General features: G+C 50.4%; 2 protein-coding genes across 2 annotated transcripts; one reads left to right on the forward strand and one right to left on the reverse strand.

The window, feature by feature from the left end:
- The first annotated feature begins 4,059 nt into the window (after positions 1-4,059).
- LOC129503109 (copper transport protein ATOX1-like) lies at positions 4,060-4,468 on the forward strand. The gene has a single exon (XM_055315055.1). The coding sequence runs from the start codon at positions 4,069-4,071 to the stop codon at positions 4,273-4,275; it is 207 nt and encodes a 68-aa protein (XP_055171030.1). The 5' UTR covers positions 4,060-4,068; the 3' UTR covers positions 4,276-4,468.
- An 8,728-nt stretch (positions 4,469-13,196) lies between these two features.
- Positions 13,197-15,039, reverse strand: CUNH11orf86 (chromosome unknown C11orf86 homolog). The gene is made up of 2 exons (XM_055314953.1): positions 14,638-15,039; positions 13,197-14,027 (listed from the first exon to the last, which is right to left on the reverse strand). Exons 1-2 carry the CDS (start codon positions 14,905-14,907, stop codon positions 13,932-13,934), a joined length of 366 nt encoding a protein of 121 aa, XP_055170928.1. The 5' UTR covers positions 14,908-15,039; the 3' UTR covers positions 13,197-13,931.
- Between the last annotated feature and the right edge of the window lie 2,499 nt (positions 15,040-17,538).

Raw genomic sequence — 17,538 nt, forward strand, 5'->3', positions numbered from 1 at the left:
CTTTTCAGACAGAAGGTTTACATATTCTGTTTCTTTAGAGCTGGAAGGATCTTCATCAGGGGACAGCATCAGGGGCACCAGCACATCTGATGTAGTGAGTGCCCTTGGAGCATCGAACCCTGGGCTAAGAACTTCCACACCTGTCTCACTGACCCCTGAGGACAACCCATAATGTTGGTCCCTTTATTGTGTCCATTTTGTAGAAAGAAAGTGGAGTCTGCCTGCCATGAGTCACAGCAGAGCCAGCCCAGGTGGCAAAGTCAGGATTTATACCTGGGTCTGTCTGACACTGGATGTAACTGTCTTTTGTTTTTTTTTTTTTTTAAGTTTCTTTAGGGGCGCCTGGGTGACTCAGTTTGTTAAGTGTCTGCCTTCAGCTCAGGTCATGATCCTGGGGTCCTGGATTGAATCCTCATTGAGCTCCCTGCTCAGCAGGGAGTCTGCTTCTCCCTCCGCCTGCTTGTGATCTCTCTCTCGAATAAATAAACAAAAACAAAATCTTAAAAAAAAAAAAGTAAAATGTATTTATTTTTAGTAATCTCTACACCCAGTGTGGGGCTTGAACTCGAGATCAAGAGTCACATGCTCTTCTGATGGAGCCAGCCAGGCGCCCCTGGACATAAGTGCTCAAGTGTAGAAACCAAGGTCCAGAGAGATGGTGCTTATCTGAGCCCCCGCAGTGGGTCGGTGGCCTTGCCCAGGCCCTCCCACTGCCAGGCCACCTCTGACCCCAGTGAATCAGCAGCTAGTTCTCAGCCAGGGAGCCTGCCCTGCCCTCAGCCCCACCCCAAGCCACCCCCTCCTGAGCTGCCTCCAGTGCGTGTCCTTTGGCCACTGCGGCTTCTTGCACCCACAGGGGAAGGGACCCAGACTTTGCAACAAATAAACACCGCCTACAAATTTCTAAATATACAGAGATAAGTGTTCCTTTCCACCTCAGCTGGTCCTGGCTGGAACTCCAAACATCCCACCTGGCTTCTGCCCCTCCAGGGGTCAGATTCTGGGTCTTCGGTTGTCCTAAGGATGGCACGTGTCCTTTGCTGTGCGGAAACCTGCCCTGTGGGGATATCTCCACCATCAACATCAACAAATATAATAGCTGTAGTAGTTCTCCACTCCCCCTGCTTCAATTCAGGGCTGCTCTTGCTTCATCTGCATTCCTGTCCATATCCTTCACCTTTAAAGCAAATCCCAGATGATGCATCATTTCATCCACAAGAAGCAAGAATAATCTAAAGGATGAGGAGTTTTTCATTAATATAATAGTATAGTTTTCATGCCCGCCTCCCAGGAATAGTTCTGTAACACCATCAAATTGTCTGGTCAACATTCAAAGTGCCAAATATTTCCTAAAGAATTTCCTTAAAAAAAAAAGTTTGAATTAGTATCCAAATAAGGTTAATACACTGTGATTGGCTAATGTGTTAGGTTTCTTTTACTCTAGAGGTCCCTTTCATATCTCTTGTTTTCTTTACAACTTCTTTTTTGAAAAAAAGCTTGGCCGGTCCTTTAGGGATCACTATAGCCTGGATTTTGCTGATTGCAGCCCTGCGGTGTAATATAACATGTTTCTCTGTTCCCAAGGGGATCTTGTAAATTCAGAGTTGGATCTAGAAGTATAATAAGATGCAGGCTCAACTTTTATTTTTTGGCAAGATTGTTTCATAGGTGGTACTGTTTCTTCCATCAGGAGACACATACTTTCCGATTGCCTCTCCTTTTGCAAAGTTATCATATTGCTTTACTTTAAAAAATTCTTATTTTGGAAAAAATTCAGACCTGTGGAAAGTTGCAAGGATGATACACCTTCACCTTGATTTACCAGTTTTTGCCACACTGATTTTGTCATTCACACATACACATACATTTATACCCACACCTACATACACATTATTTGAGAATGGGGTACAAGTGTTATGCTTCTTCACCCCCAAATGCTTCCACTTGTGTCTCCGGAGAGCTCTCACAACCATCTAAAAGAAAAGCAGTTTCTCTCTATATTCACAACACTTCTGACACCAAACGTGTGGATTTTCCCTCACATTCAACAATCCACCAACTTTCGATACCAACTAGGTGTCCTACAATTCGGTTCTCACACTAACCACTTGGATTTAGCATAGACCCCACAGGCAATAGGTTCAATTCTACATTGTCTCCATTTTAGAAGCCAATCACAGAGCAATGCTGGATGGCTCAGTGTCTGCCTTCCGCTCAGGATTTGATCCTGGGTCTGGGATTGAGTCCTGCATCAGGTTGGTTCCCTGCAGGGAGCCTGCTTCTTTGTGTCTCTCATGAATAAACAAATAAAATCTTAAAAAAAAAAAAAAAAAAAAGAAAGCCAGTCATGGTTGTTACCTGCTTCTGATTGACCAGTTATAAATCAGGGGTTCCTAGACCTCCTTTTCAAATTCAATAGTTTGCTGGAAAGGCTCAGAGAACTAAGGGAAACACTCTGTTTGCCAGTTTATTGCTGCAGATATAATAAGGGATACAGATGAACAGCCAAATGGAAGAGAAGCTTGGGGCAAAGTATGTGTAAGGGATGTGGAAATTCCATGCCCTCTCCAGAACCACCCCTCCCAGTACCTTGGTGTGTTCACCAACCAGGAAGTTCCCCGAATCCCATTGTTTAGAATTTTTATGGAGGCTCCATTACATAAAACAATTGATTAAATCATTCACCATTGATGATTTAACTCAATCTCCAGCCCCCTTCTGCCCCAGAGGTCCAGAGGTGCAACTGGAAATTCCAACCGTCTGATCACAGGGCCTTTTCCTCTGACAACCAACTCTTCCCCCAGCTTCCATGTCTCCTAGTTAGCACAAACTTGGAATGTGGTTGAAAGGGGGCTTATTATGAATAGCAAAAGATGATCTACCACCCACCCAGAGAAGTGGGATCCAGAGAAGATTCCCACTAACAACTCTGAGGCTGAGTAGAGTGGTGAGTTCCCTTTTCTCCACATCATTGCCAACATTTATTTCTTTTCTTTTTGCTAACAGCCATTGCCAACAAGTGTGAGGTGACATCTTATTGTGGTGGGTTTTTTAAAATTTTTAAGCCTTTATTTATTTATTTGAGAGAGAGAGACAGGGAGTGAGAGAAAGAGCATGGGTTGGGGAGAGGGGCAGAGGCAGAAGCAGACTCCCCACTGAGCTGGGAATCTGACCCGAGGCTCCATCCCAGGACCCCAGGATGACCTGAGCTGAAGGCAGATGCCCAACCAATTGAGCCACCCAGGCACCCCTTCATTGGGGTTTTGATTTGTATTGCCCTGACAATGGGTGATGTCCAGCAGCTTTTCTTGTACCTCTTGGGCATCTGTATGTCTTCTGTGGGAAAAAATTGATTCAGATCCTCTGCCCATTTCTTAATGAGATTGTGTTTTTATCAAAACAAAACAAAAAAAACAAACAAACAAAAAAAAGAGGGATCCCTGGGTGGCGCAGCGGTTTGGCGCCTGCCTTTGGCCCAGGGCGCGATCCTGGAAATCCGGGATCGAATCCCACGTCGGGCTCCTGGTGCATGGAGCCTGCTTCTCCTTTTGCCTGTGTCTCTGCCTCTCTCTCTCTCTCTCTCTCTCTCTCTCTCTCTCTCTCTCTCTCTGTGACTATCATAAATAAATAAAAATTAAAAAAAGATATTGTGTTTTTGCTATCGAGCTGCATCAGTTCTTTATACATTTTGAATATCAATCCCTTATCAGAGATAGATTTGCATATATTTTCTCCCATTCCATTTTCATTTTACCCAGGTGTCCCCATCAACAACTATTAATTGAGCACCCACCATGCATAATGTATTGGGGGGACAGCAGGACAGAAAGAATATAAAGTTCCTGACCTGTGGCGGGCGGGCCGGTGGCGCGGGGCCTGGCGGGAGGGGCGGCCCTCCCCGGCGCCCAGCCCCGGAAACACCGCCGAGCCCACGCTCCGAGCCGGCCGAAGCGTCGCCGCCGCCGCCGCCGCCGCCGCCGCCGCCGCCGCCGCCGCCGCCACCGCCGCCACCGCCACCAACGCCACCACCACCGCCACCACCACCCCCCTCCCCCGCCATCCACAGTCATGCCGAAGCACGAGTTCTCTGTGGACATGGCCTGTGAAGGATGCTCTAACGCCGTCAGGCGGGTGCTCAACAAGCTGGGAGGAGTTGAGTTTGACATTGACCTGCCCAACAAGAAGGTCTGCATCAACTCTGAGCACAGCGTGGACATTCTGCTGGAGACCCTGGAGAAAACAGGAAAGGCCGTTTCCTACCTCGGCCCCAAGTAGTGAGGGCCTGGACCCCTGAGCCCATGATGGACCAAAGGGAGCAGGACGCTGATCCTCTCCTGCCTTCCAGAGAGACCTGGGGCCTGGCAGTCCTGCTCAGCGATGGCAGTTCCTGACAGAGACCCTCACTTGCCCCGCTCCTCCCTAGCTTCCCTGTAATAAAGTTGAGCCGCTTTTGCTGGGGAAAAAAAAAAAGTTCCTGACTCATAAAGCTGAATTACTAATGGCAGAGAGAATAGGAGTAAGAAAACATGTTGGCCAGAATAAGTGGGTAAGGTGCAGAGAGGAAGGATGAGAAGAGGAGAGTTGTTTTAAATTAGCAAAGTCAGGAAATTCCTCTGTGATGAGGCAATCAATAAGCCAAGATTGAGGGACGCCTGGGTGGCTAAGTGGTTGAGCATCTGCCTTTGGCTCAGGTTGTGATCCTGAGGTCCCAGAATCAAGTCCCACATCAGGATCCCTGCATGGAGCCTGCTTCTCCCTCTGCCTGTGTCTCTGCCTCTCTCTCTCTCTCTCTCATGAATAAATAAAGAAAATCTTAAAAAACAACAACAACAACAACAAAAAACAGATTGCAAGGAAGTAAGGTAGGTATTGCAGGAAAACTTTGCAGGTGGAGTGAACAGTAAATGTAAAAGCCCTGAGGTGGGATAGTGTGTCAATATGCTTAAGGAACAGCAAGGAAATTGTTGTGATTGCAGGTGAGAGACAAGGTGAGGGGAGGCCTCTGATGAGGTTGGAAAGGTAGCCATATGGTGTTGGGTGGTGTATGCCATGAGATTTGAAGTGCATAAGCAGGGAAGCCATTTCTGAGTTTTGAGAAGAGTGCTAGGATCTGACTTTAGCTTTAGAGTCATAATCCCGGACAAACGTGGAAAGTAGATGGCAAGGGGCTGAGTTGGAAGTGGGCTACCAGATAGGAAAGCACAGACATAGTCCTAATGAGAGGGGATGGTGACTTAGCTCAGGGCTTTGGTACTAAAATGGAAGGCAAGTTCTCAGAATTTGGATGAACTTTGAAGATGAGGCCAACAAGATTAGCTAGTGGAAGTGGCATGGGGAGAGTGGGGGATAAGCTGTAAAGGTTAATTTCATGCATAATTTGATTGGGCTATGGAAGGCCCAGACATTTGATTAAACATTATTCAGAGTGCATCTGTGAGGATGTTTCCGGATGAGATTAACATTTGAACTGGTAGACTTAGTACAGCTTGCTCTCCCCAGTGTAGGTGGGCCTCATCTGATCAGTTGAAGGTATGAAAAGAACAAAATGTGGAGTGAGGCAGAATTCACTCTCTTTACCCACCTGTCTTTGAGCTGGGACATTGGTTTCCTACAGGCTTTGGACTTAGATCCAGACTTGGACTGGAACTTACTCTATTAGCTCTGCTGGGTCTGCAGTTTGCCAACTGTGCACTTAGCCTCTTAATGAAACAATTTCTATAGTAAATCTGTATGTATATATGTCTCACACTGGTTCTGTTTCTCTGGTGGACTCTGACTGATATGCTGAGCAACAAGCTTTCTGGTCCTGCCTATGGAAAGCTTGGAGTTGTCAGGCTGGACCAGATGACTGGGAAAAGGTTTGGCACATGTAAGGGGGTGGGGGCTGTGTTACACGGGGGGCGGGGGGGCATTGTGTGACCTTGGGAAATTGACTATTTCCTATAAAAGCTTTATGTTTGAGTTGGAGAATTCATCCTGTACCATGTGATTCCCAGAAAGACAACTCAGACCTGACCAGTCAGAGCCTTACATTACCTGTCATAGTGACTGGTTCAAGGATGAGCCTGTGGAGAGAGATAAGCATTCTTTCCCTGTGGGCTTTTGGATATAAGGGCTGGGAGCTGTTGCAGATCCATGAGGAGATCATGAAGTGAGAATTAATCTGAGAGAGAGATGGAGAAAGGGAGAGGGAGATAATGCAGGTCCTAGGGATGGCTTTGAGCCCCCGAGCAAGCTGTACCTGAAGCCAGTCTATGTCTAAACTTTTCAGTTATGTATACCAACATATTCTTTTCTCCCTTAAACTAGTTTGGGTTGAGTTTCTTGTTAATTGAAACAGAAAGAGCTGTACTTGGAAAACCATCCAATCCTTTCATTTTCCAGATTTAAAAAAAGGTAAAACCCCTAAAAGATGGAGGATTTCCCAGAGGTCACACGATGAGTGAGCAAATGGGTAACTGAGTCCCTTGAGCCAAGCAACCAAATCCCTTCTTGATGTCTCTGAAGATCCAGGATTCTTGGTTGGGAATAGGCTGCCCCAGCCCCCATTCCAGGAATACAGTCTCTATTGTGGAGCACCTGGGAAATCTGACCAGGAGGAGTGTCCTCTCTCAGGGACTCCACTGGCTGCAGGGAGCCCACTGGGCAGGCTCCAGCTCACTTAAGCTCCCCATAGAACCAATCCCCGGTGCCCTTCTGCTGTAGGAAGGTGAAGGGGCAGACATTGGGAACAGTTTTGGATTCTAGCCTTCCAATCATCCATAGCCTATGGATATTTAAGATATGCACACTGACTAGTCACTGTGTCTGATGTCTGTACTCTGAGAGGCAGCAACTGTGCCAGCAAAGATGCAGAGGTGGGTTACTTGCCTCCAGGGTGGAGGTGAGAACGGAAGTAAGAGGAAGATGTGGAAAGATTGAGAGGGTGTCCAGTGCCAAGGGCAGAAGCAGGGGCCCAGACCTGTAGCCAGCCTCCTTGGCACCCATCCTTACCCACTCATCCACCCCCAGCTCTCAGGGCTGAAGCCTGCCCTGGGAAGGGGAAGGCCAAGCACCCCTCCTGCTAGGAGCTACTAGCTGAGATGGTGGAATCCAGCAAAGGAAAGAAGACAAAAGGTGGAGCTAAGCCAAAGTGCATGTGGGGACCTGGGCCTAACAGGTGAGATAGGATGTGAAATATAGAGTGCTCAGCCCGGGTCATCTCACTGGGTGTGACCCATTCAAGCCCATCTTTCCATCAGGGCCTCAAAACTCTCATTTGTAAAATGGCAACACAATTCATCTGCACTCCGCCCAGAGGGTTCCCACCACGCTCTGGGCTGGAATGGTCACAGGGAATCTTTAAGCTATCTTTCTTCCTTTGTTACTGAAAACCCTGTGACAGCTCCCTGGGTGAAGTGCCATCCCCAGTCCTTTGAGCCTTGTCCCCTGTGGACCTGTCCTTGCCTTCCCCACTCCTACTCATTCCCCAGGAAAACTGAATGAGGTATGCCTGGTTCTCCTCATACTCCAGCTATGCCACATCCCCATGTCCTTGCCCATGCTCTTCCCTCTGCCTGGCACACCCTTCCCAACCTTCCACTGTGGGCAAGCATACTTGCTCTGCTGTCCGGTCCTCAAAAAGCCTTCTCTGACACCCACCCTGCAAGAGCTAACCTCACCCTTCTCTGGGTACACCCACTCCCTGAGCCACCTCCTGGAATGCAGGTTCATTTATGTGTTTGTCACTGTGGGGAATTCCAGGGGCTGTGCATGTTATCCTGTCTGAAGTCTCTACCAGAGCAGGGCTCTGAGTGTTGGCTGAACTAACTGCTTGTGTCGAGCTCAGAGAAGGGAGATTGGGCCTTGTGGGGGGTGGGGCAGGGAGGTTCAGTGACAACCACAGACAGTGCAGGGTGAGGAGAGGCCTTCTTCCCACGCCATGTCTGCATTGATGCTAGAGGACAGACAGTGTCCTGGGAGGCCTGGGGGCAGCTGTCTGGTCTGCGGCTGGGCCCACTTTCCTGGATTCCAATGCCCACGGCCCTGCCAAGGCCCGGCCAGGCCAAGGTGACCTGAGGACACATTGGGCTTTGAGCGCCAGGCTTCCTGAGGTTCTCACTGAATGGGCACTTCTGTGCATTGGCCCTGGGTCAGTGCATGTGTGCCTCGGCCCATCTCGTCCCCAACAAACTGCAAGTCTGATGCTATTATTAGCACCCCCATTTCCCAGGGGAGGCTACTGAGGCTCAGAGAAGGGACCCACCCAGGGTCACATAAGGTGAATGTTCTGGACCTGGCTATTAAGAACTGAGGAACAGGGATGCCAGTGGTTGAGCATCTGCCTTTGGCTCAGGTTGTGATCCTGGGGTCCTGGAATCAAGTTCCATATCAGGCTCCTCACAGAGAGCCTGCTTCTCCCTCTGCCTGTATCTCTGCCTCTCTCTCTGTGTCTCTCATGAATAAATAGATAAAATCTTAAAAAAAAACCAAAAAACTGAGGACCAAACTCTCCAAAGGCTTTACATGCATTAATGTGGAAGAAATAGGGATCCCTGGGTGGTGCAGCAGTTTGGCGCCTGCCTTTGGCCCAGGGCGCGATCCTGGAGACCCAGGATCGAATCCCGCATCGGGCTCCCAGTGTGTGGAGCCTGCTTCTCCTTCTGCCTGTGTCTCTGCCTCTCTCTCTCTCTGTGTGTGACTATCATAAAAAATAAAAAAAAAAATCGTTTGTAAAAAAAAATGTGGAAGAAATAAAACAACCTTGTGAGGAGGGACCAGGTTTATATTTATTGAACAGATGAGACCAAACTGCTCTGAGTGCCCTTGCAGCTGGGTTGGCTGTGCTTGCTCTGAGAGGTGCTTGGGGACACGATGTTTCCCGCCTGCCCTGCTGCCTTCCCCCTTAGTACAACCAAGTGGCCCCATTCCACCTGCAGGATCTGCCCTCCCTCTTCCTTCCCCAGAGGACAACCTCTTCCCATCCAGCATGGCTGCAGGCTGCAGGAAGCTGGGGAAGATGTCCAGCCAAGCCCAGAGTGTGCACTGGTTCAGGACTCAAGGCCTCCTGCTTGATCGGCCTCATGAGCTCCTACTCCATTCTGCATTGAAACAGAACAGCTGGCCATCTGTCTGTCTGCTCATCTGTCCCCCTCTCAAGCAGGACTGTGAGCTTGAGGGCAGAAGTCACATGGAAGGAGCAAGACTTGATAAACCACGAGATCTCCTGTCCTGGAAGCATGCACAGAGGGGCAGGATGTTGAGCAGGCAGTGGGTTGAAGGGTGTCAGACTCCTATAGCTCCTGGCTCTCAGCCCCCATGGCAGGGGAAAGGCCTGGGAGGCTCTGCCCTTGTGGGCATCAGATACAGAACACAGGTCTCTATGTGATCTTTGGGCTCATGCTGGCCCTTAGAGAGCCTGGGGCTTTTGTGCTGGCTGGGTCATCTCTCCACACAGGTCACCGCTACCATGCATATCTTGGAGGCCTCCAAGGGAGCCACCTCCTTCCATTCAGATCCACAATGTCAGCAACGTCCTCGGAGGTCTGCTTTCTTGCTGGCTTGCTTGCTGGCCCACCTGGAAGCAACCTTAGACCCCCTCTTTCTCTTTCTCACCCTGTTTGAACCCAAGCCCCTGCCGAGGCTCCAGCCCAGCTCCCAGCTCCATCCCAGTGATACCTATGCTTCCTCCTGTCACCTCACCCCACCCCAAAGGGTAGCAAAGCAAGGTTATTCTCTCTCTTTGACAGATGAGAAAACTGAAGCCCCAGGGGCATGAGTGTATGAGTGGCAGTCCCAGGGCCTGACCCGAGGCCCAGGGGTCCTCCCAGGAGCCTGCCCATCCCACGAGAGTGAAGTCTTCATGTGCAAACAAAACCAAGACAAGCAAGGCCTGCAGAGGGCACATCTGGGGAGGTGCTGGGGGGAGGCAACATGTATGTCCAGAGCCCCAGCCAGGGACCTCTGTTCTTTTTTTTTTTTTTAAGATTTTATTTATTTATTCATGAGAGACACAGAGAGAGAGGCAGACACAGGCACAGGGACCTCTGTTCTTTTTTTTAAATTTTTATTTATTTATGATAGTCACAGAGAGAGAGAGGGGGGCAGAGACACAGGCAGAGGGAGAAGCGGGCTCCATGCACCGGGAGCCCGATGTGGGACTCGATCCCGGGTCTCCAGGATTGCGCCCTGGGCCAAAGGCAGGCGCCAAACCGCTGTGCCACCCAGGGATCCCTTTTTTTTTTTTCTTTTTAAGATTTTATTTATTTATTCATGAGAGACACAGAGAGAGAGGCAGAGATACAGGCAGAGGGAGAAGCAGGCTCCATGCAGGGAGCCCCATGCGGGACTCGATCCCAGGTTTCCAGGATCACGCCCTGGGCTGAAGTCAGCACTAAACCACTGAGCCACCCGGGCTGCCCAGGGACCTCTGTTCTGTCATAGACCATTCAAATGGTTTGGTTCAAATGGTCAACCTCCCAGATGCATTGTGTTCACTCTAGACCTTCCAGGCCACTCCCTCCACGTGGAACACTTACTCCCTCCCTCCGCCTGGCTAATTCCTGCTCACATGCTAGGTCTGGCTGCTGAGCACTCAGTAATTCAGCAACTGTTTCCTGAGCACCTACAACAAGGCAGACACTGTCCAAAGTGAGCTGTTCATAGTGAGCAAAAAGAGAATTGTCCTTTCTGGGAGTTTCTAGTCCCCAAGGAATCACACAGAGCTGACATGAAATAGTTGGGACAGACTTGCAGCTATAACAAGCAGCTCCAAATCAGAGGCTCCACACAACCAAGACCTATTTTGCAGCCACTTCACAGTCCAGATGGGAGACAAGAGGCTCTGCTTTGGGGTCATCACTATCCACTAGCCTCAAAGCCCCCTTAGACCCTTTGCACCGGGTGGGCCTGTGAGTGAGGAGGGAAGCATTGAGGGCTGGACAGGGAGGCTTAGTGGCTGGGTCTGGAAGGGCAACATATGCCACTTCCATTCATATTCTACTTGCAAGAGCTTGGCCACACAGCCATACTGGGTTGCAAGGAAGTCTGGGAAATGTTGCCTAGCCATCTGGCCAGTCTCTGCCAAGTAGAATCACACAAACACACTGTTTTAGTTTCCTGGGGGTCCTGTACCAATTCCCCAAATCCTGTGGCTTAAAGCAACAGGAATTTATTGGTGTTGGAGGCCAGAAGTCTGAGATTGGGATGCTTGAGGGTCCAGGGGAGAATCCTTCCTGACTATCGGTGGCTACTGGTAGCTGGGTACAACCTTGGCTTGTGGTCACTTCAATCCACTCTCTGCCTCCCCCTTCACATGGCCTCGTCCTCTACGTCTTTTCCTTTGTGCATCTTTCTAAGGAAGCTTCATGTTGGAGTTAGGCCCCTCCCACCCAGATTATACAAGATGATCACCTCATCCCAAAATCCTTAGTTTAATTGTATCTGCAAAGATCTTTTTTCTGTATCAGGAAAAATTCACAGGTTCTGGGGATTAGAATACAGACATACCTATTTAGGGGACACTTTAGAGGCAGGATCACCTGGACTCCTCTACATGGCAGCTGGCTTCTAAGAGGCCAGAAACAGAAGCTGGAAGGCTTCTCAAGGCCCAAACTTAGAAGACCCAGAACATTATTTCCACTGCATTCAGTTAGTCCAAGCAGGTCACAGGGCCCACCTCAAGGGGAGGGAAAATAAAATACTTCTCTGGGTGGGAGGTGTGGCAAAGATACAACACAAGAGGGCGTGAACCATAGGATGGAGGGCTGAGGCCACCTTTGGAAGCAACCTATCAGAGTGTATGCATGATTTGTTGAAGGCCTCTGCCAAGGGCCCCAGATATGTGCTCCTTGATGATGGAGTTGCCGGTAAGGCTGAGGTAGAACTGTTCTGCCTGAGTGGGAGCCCCCAGACCGTTGAACTGTAGGCCCACCCAGCCATCAGCTTACTGGGTGACCTTGGGCCAGTGTCTCATTCACTCAACAACAGCTTATTGAGTACCTAGTATGGGCTGGGTTCTGAACCAGGCACTGGGGTCCTGGTGGTGAGCAGGCCAGATCTCCATGGAACCTTCTGTCTTGTGGATGACAAAAGCTACTAATTGAACAAACTGGTCACAGAGCATGGTGAGTAAGAGAACAGCAAAGAGGGGATCCCTGGGTGGCTCAGCGGTTTCGCGCCTGCCTTTGGCCCAGGGCGCGATCCTGGAGTCCCGGGATCGAGTCTTGCGTCGGGCTCCCGGCTTAGAGCCTGCTTCTCCCTCTGCCTGTGTCTCTGCCTCTCTCTCTCTCTCTATGTCTATCATAAATAAATAAAAATAAATCTTAAAAAAAAAAAGAGAGAACAGCAAAGAGTTGGGCTAGAAAATCCTGGGGGACACAGAGGCTTCCAGGAGCCTCAAGGGCTGAGACCTAGAGGGTGATGAGGACACCTTTACATTCTGGGCCTCAGTTTCCTCTTCCAGACATCCAGAGGGTAGGCAGGAGCTGTAGACTCAGATTGTGCTTCCTGGAGCCTGGAGTTCCCCAGAGACACCCAAAAGGCTACTGCAGAAGGCAGCAGAGCAGTGGGCATCTAAAGTTTGTGACTAGTTGGGCTGGAAGCTTCTGGTCAGCTCCCAGAGTCCAGCTTCCAAGCCAGGAGCCCAGGTCTCTGATCCCAGTGTCTCTCTGGGACATGATTTACCCAGGACCCTCCTTGTTCCCCAATAGTCCTGCCAGGGTTCTGGGCTCTGCGGAAACAGGGAACCTCCCTTCTGTCTGGTTGAACTCTCGGGTCTCCCCATCATCCCAGGACAGACCTTACACTAGGATGCTTGTAGCTGCCCTCTCACCTTTGACCTTCAGTCTGCTTGAGCCATGAGAGCCCTGGGGACCCCACAAGAAATGCCAGTGCCTCTCAAAATGCTCAGGTTTTTTGGGGTAAGACCCTCCCTTCTGTGTGGCCTTGGATGAGCCTGTGCTCTTTCTGGGCCTCATGAAGGTGAGCACAAAGGCAAAGTGGGTCCCCCAAAGCTGACTGGAGGTCAGCACAGGAGGAGGTGGCAATCCTCCATGGAGTGAGGTCAAGAGAAGTGGCAAGAAGGAACCAGCCTCCTGGGGACCCATGGGTGACCTGCCTATGGTGCCCCTGCTCCACCATTCTGGCAAATTCTGAGCCAAGCTTTCCCCTGTTAGACGAGTTAATCACTAGGCAAATTGTTGACATCAGCTCAGCATTTTTATTCCTGTGTTCAGCCCCAAGGTTGGGAACTGGGTGGGGGTGGGGCTGGAGGTGCCAAAAACAAGAATTCTTTCCTTGCTCTGGGCTTCAGTTTCCACCTCTGTCACACAGGGAGGGAAAGCTTCCCTTGCTTCCTTCATTGGGACACTGTGAGGATACAAGTGAGCATATCCAGGTCTGGGCATTTCAGCTACAGGGCTCTAGTACCGATGACTGCCCTGACTGTCCTTGCCCTTGGGGAGCTCACTGTCAGGGAGGGAGACCCAAGCCTTGCCTACCATTAGCTGCTGGCAGGCAGGGGATGGCAGGGGTAGGGTGTGGGCAGGCAAAGAGCCTCTCAGCCATAGGTCTGGCTTCACTGAGCTCTGTCCTGGAAGTTCATGACTGGTCTTGTGTGGGGTCAGGGGTATCGATATCCCTATTTCTAGGCAGGTTTCTAAGGCCTTCATACATGTCACTGTCCAGGGGTGCCTCCACGCCCACAGGGCAGAATCCACCAAGAAACAGCTGAGCCCCCTTCTTCTTGCCCTTCTGAGGTCTTTGTTGAGAGCCAGTCTTGGAGTGGAGGGCCAGGGCCAAGGGGTGAGCTGGTGGCAGAGGCCTTGGTGCACCGTGTAAGGAAGGCAGGAGCAGTCCACGGCAGAAGGGTCCAGAGGGCCAGGAAGATGTAGGTCAATAGACATGGCCATCTGACCTGGGTGCAGCAAGGGCCAATACCACTTTCAATATCCTTAGCTGCTGGTGCCCAGAGAGGGCTGTGGGGAGGCTGGCTGGCTCAAGGTCACACTAGGGAAGCTGGAGACAAAGCTCTTCCACCTTCTCCTTATCTGTTGGAAGACAGAGGAGGGGGAGAATCAGGGTCCCTGTCTCACAGCTGCTTGGTAGGCTTCAGGTATTTTCCACCTACAGCCACCAGGTGGTGCTAGACCCCAGAGACAAGAGCTCTGCTCACTGGGAAATTTTTCTCCTAGAAGAAGGAGGCAAAAAAAAAAAAAGAAGAAGGAGGAGGCCGGGCCAGGAGTCAGCTGCTCCCACCAAGGGGGTCAGGATGCCCCCTTTGCTGGGTCAGAGGAACACAAGAGGCAACCCTGGGGAAGTTTTATTGGCTGATCTCCTTGCCTCTAGCAAAATCCACCCATCCAACATATTGCCCGATTAATCATTTTAAAACAGCTCTGACCACATCACTAGCCTGCTGTAAAACCTTCCAGGACTCCCCAGTGCCTGTGGGATAAATTCCAAATGCATTTAGGGCCCTCTGAAATATGATACCTGGACACCTCTCTTTCCAGCCTCACCTCCAGACAGCTCTGTTGTCTTCTTGGTCCTTGGCCTTATATGTTTCTACTTCTGAGCCTTTGCTACCTTGGATCCCTTTCTATGGAATCCCCACCCTCCCCCTGTAGTGCTCCTCCATCCAACAACCCTCAGCCAAACCTGTTGATACTGCTTCAGCCACCGCCGGCTGTCTCCTTGCTGGGCTTGGATCAGCTGCTCTGTGTCCTCCAGGCCCCCGGGCAGCCCCTCCTGACTGGGTGTGTCCAGCCTTTCTGGTCCTCTGTTTGAGGGCCTGGACTTCTCTTGCCCCTGTCTGAGGCTCAGCACCCGGCACAGTCGGCTCTCTAGAGGCTTCCCCCAGGGCTCCTGGAGCTTGCTGTAGGAGGACTGTGGCCCTCGCAAGGACTGGCTGCGTGGCCCTGGCCCCATGGTTCTTGAGGCTGCAAGCACAGGACTGCTACAGCCCTTCAGCAGGCCAGTGGCTTCTGAGATGGCCTGGAGTCTCCACCCACGTGATGGGAACTCACTTGGGGGCAAAGGTTGGTACTGCTGAGGTGGCCATCATAAACCAAAGAGCAGGCCACAGGGTTCAAGCATCTCTGAGTCAGTGTCACCACTGCCTCTCTTTGCCTTCTAGGGCAAGGGGTACAGGTCTCTTCCTCTTGCTCCTCCCCTCCTCCTCCTCCTTCTCCTCCTCTTCTAGGCAGCCTTCTCTGATCTCTCCACCCCTGAAGTGCTTGGTCCCCCCTGAACTCCTGCAGCCCTGGCTGTCCAAATTCATTCTGTTGATGCTGAGAACAGATGGCTCAACAGCAAAACAGAGATGTGCCTTTAAGAAACAGGATAGTTCTATTTTTTTTTCTTTTTTTTGTCTGACATCTTAGCGAGGCTGCCAGGGTGTCCACCAATCTCTGAGCTTCTCAATGCCTCCCAAGGATGACAAGAAGAGAGATGCCTGAGAGTCAGCCAAGAAAGACAAAGACCTGGTGAGCAAATCTGGGGGCAAGGCCCAAAAGAAGGGGCCCAAAGGCATGGTTGGGGGCATGCTCAATGTGTGACAGAGTGACATAGGACAAACTGTGAAGTTCTCAACTACAAGCATAGAACCCCAACTGTTGTCTCTGAGAGAAGATTCAAGGTCCCCTGGCCAGGGAAGCCCCCTCCCCAGGATCTCAGCAAAGGACTTATTAAACTGGCTTCAAAGCACAGACTCAAGTCATTTATACCAGCAACACCAAGGGTGGAAATGCCCCAGCTGCTGGCCAAGTTGCATGAACAGATCCTGCCAACTGTATGTCCTAAAAAAATAAGAAGTTTTATTAAAATTTTTAAATTAAATTTAAAAAGAAAAAAAAATTTAAAAAGAAAGAAAGAAACCGGACAGCTCCAACATAGAATAGAAGAGTCAAAATCACAGAAACAGAAAGTAGCCCCGTGATTGCCAGGGGCAGGGGTGGGGAATGGCCAGTACAATGGCTATAGAGCTTCAGTCTGGCAAGATGAAAAAGTCCTGGGGGCACCTGGGTGGCTCAGTGGTCGAGTGTCTGCCTTTGGCTCAGGGCCTGATCCCAGGGTTCTGGGATCAGATTCTGCATCAGGCTCCTCAGAGGGAGCCGGCTTCTCCCTCTGCCTGTGTCTCTGCCTCTCTCTGTGTGTCTCTCATGAATAAATAAAGAATATCTTTAAAAAGAAAAGAAAAGAAAAAATCCTGGAGACTGTTTGAACAACACTGTGAATATATGTAACCCTACCTAATTATACATTAAAATGGCTAAATGGTAAATGTTATGTTTCTAGCTATTTGACTGCAACTGGAAATTATTCACTAGCCTAGATGAATCCCTTTCCCTTCCTGCTCCATCTTGTCAGCTCCAAAATGGGGTGCTGTGAAAACCCAATGAAATCATGAATGTGTAAAAGCCAGACTACCAGCAGCAGCTCTTTCTCCCAAGACAAGAGAAAGAGAGAGGCACTTGGGCTGGACCAACAGGTACCCAGAATCATATAATTTGAGGGCTGAAAGGGACCTCACACATCTGGCCATTCTTTTTTAACTACTATTTTATGGGTATTTTTCCTCATTCTGGGGCTAACCCCTGCCCCTGCTGCCCCCCAGCACTGCATTTCAACCTCATGATAGTCCTGAGGTTAACATTGTTATTCCCATTTCAAGGATCAAGAAACAGAGGCTGAGAGATGAAGCACCTGGCCCGAGAACACATTCAGTAAGAGGCAAACCTGGGACTCACTCCTCAGTCAGCCTGGCCTTAGATCCCATGCTTCAACCACTCTACTGCCCTGCTCCGGTATTGGTGGTTGACATAGGACCCAGAGCCAGGAGTCTTCCTTTATTTTTGGGCTGCTGCACAAATCCCCCGTCTGGAGTCAGGGAAGTGCTGCCTGCAACTCTTGGCTCGTCCCAGACCTCTCCCCAGGCCTGGCCTTGCTCTGTTTCCTCTCTCATGGTTGCTAGGCCTTCCCTGGGCAAAGGGTCTTGTGATACCCTCCAGTCTCATCTCCCAGCCAGAGGAACTAAGGCAGGGCCAGAGCAAAGAAGAGAAAGGAGAAGGAGGGCCTGATCTCCTGCCCCAGTCTGTCCCAAAGTTGGACTGTGACCTGCACACAAGCCTCTTTACTCCCAGCCTGACCACACCTCTAATGTCTGACCCACAGGGCAGCCCTGGTTCTGGCTGAAAGGCAGCAAAGCCATTCTGTAACCTTCACCACCCTCACCCAGTTTGAGTGGGCTCAAACCCCTGCTCTTGCTGAAGCCTGTGCCAGGAACAATTTGCTGACTCAGACTTCTGGGACATGCTGGGGTGAATCACTCATGCTTGTGTCAAGCATAGAGCTGCCCAATACCCTCCTGCCAAGTGTGTAATCCTACCATTTCCCAAATCCATGGAGGGCAAGAAGCAGATGTATGCCCTCCTTCCTTCCCTGGGAAGCTCTTGCCTTTCCAGACACTGCTGTGCTCAGTGATACCTCCTCTGGAAGCCTGCCTCTCCCCCCTGCAAGGGTTAGGGAGGCAGCCCCTCCCCAGCCCACTCAATAAACACA

This window comes from Nyctereutes procyonoides, unplaced genomic scaffold (assembly GCF_905146905.1).
Source record: "Nyctereutes procyonoides isolate TBG_1078 unplaced genomic scaffold, NYPRO_anot_genome, whole genome shotgun sequence".
Taxonomy (NCBI): Eukaryota; Metazoa; Chordata; class Mammalia; order Carnivora; family Canidae; genus Nyctereutes; species Nyctereutes procyonoides.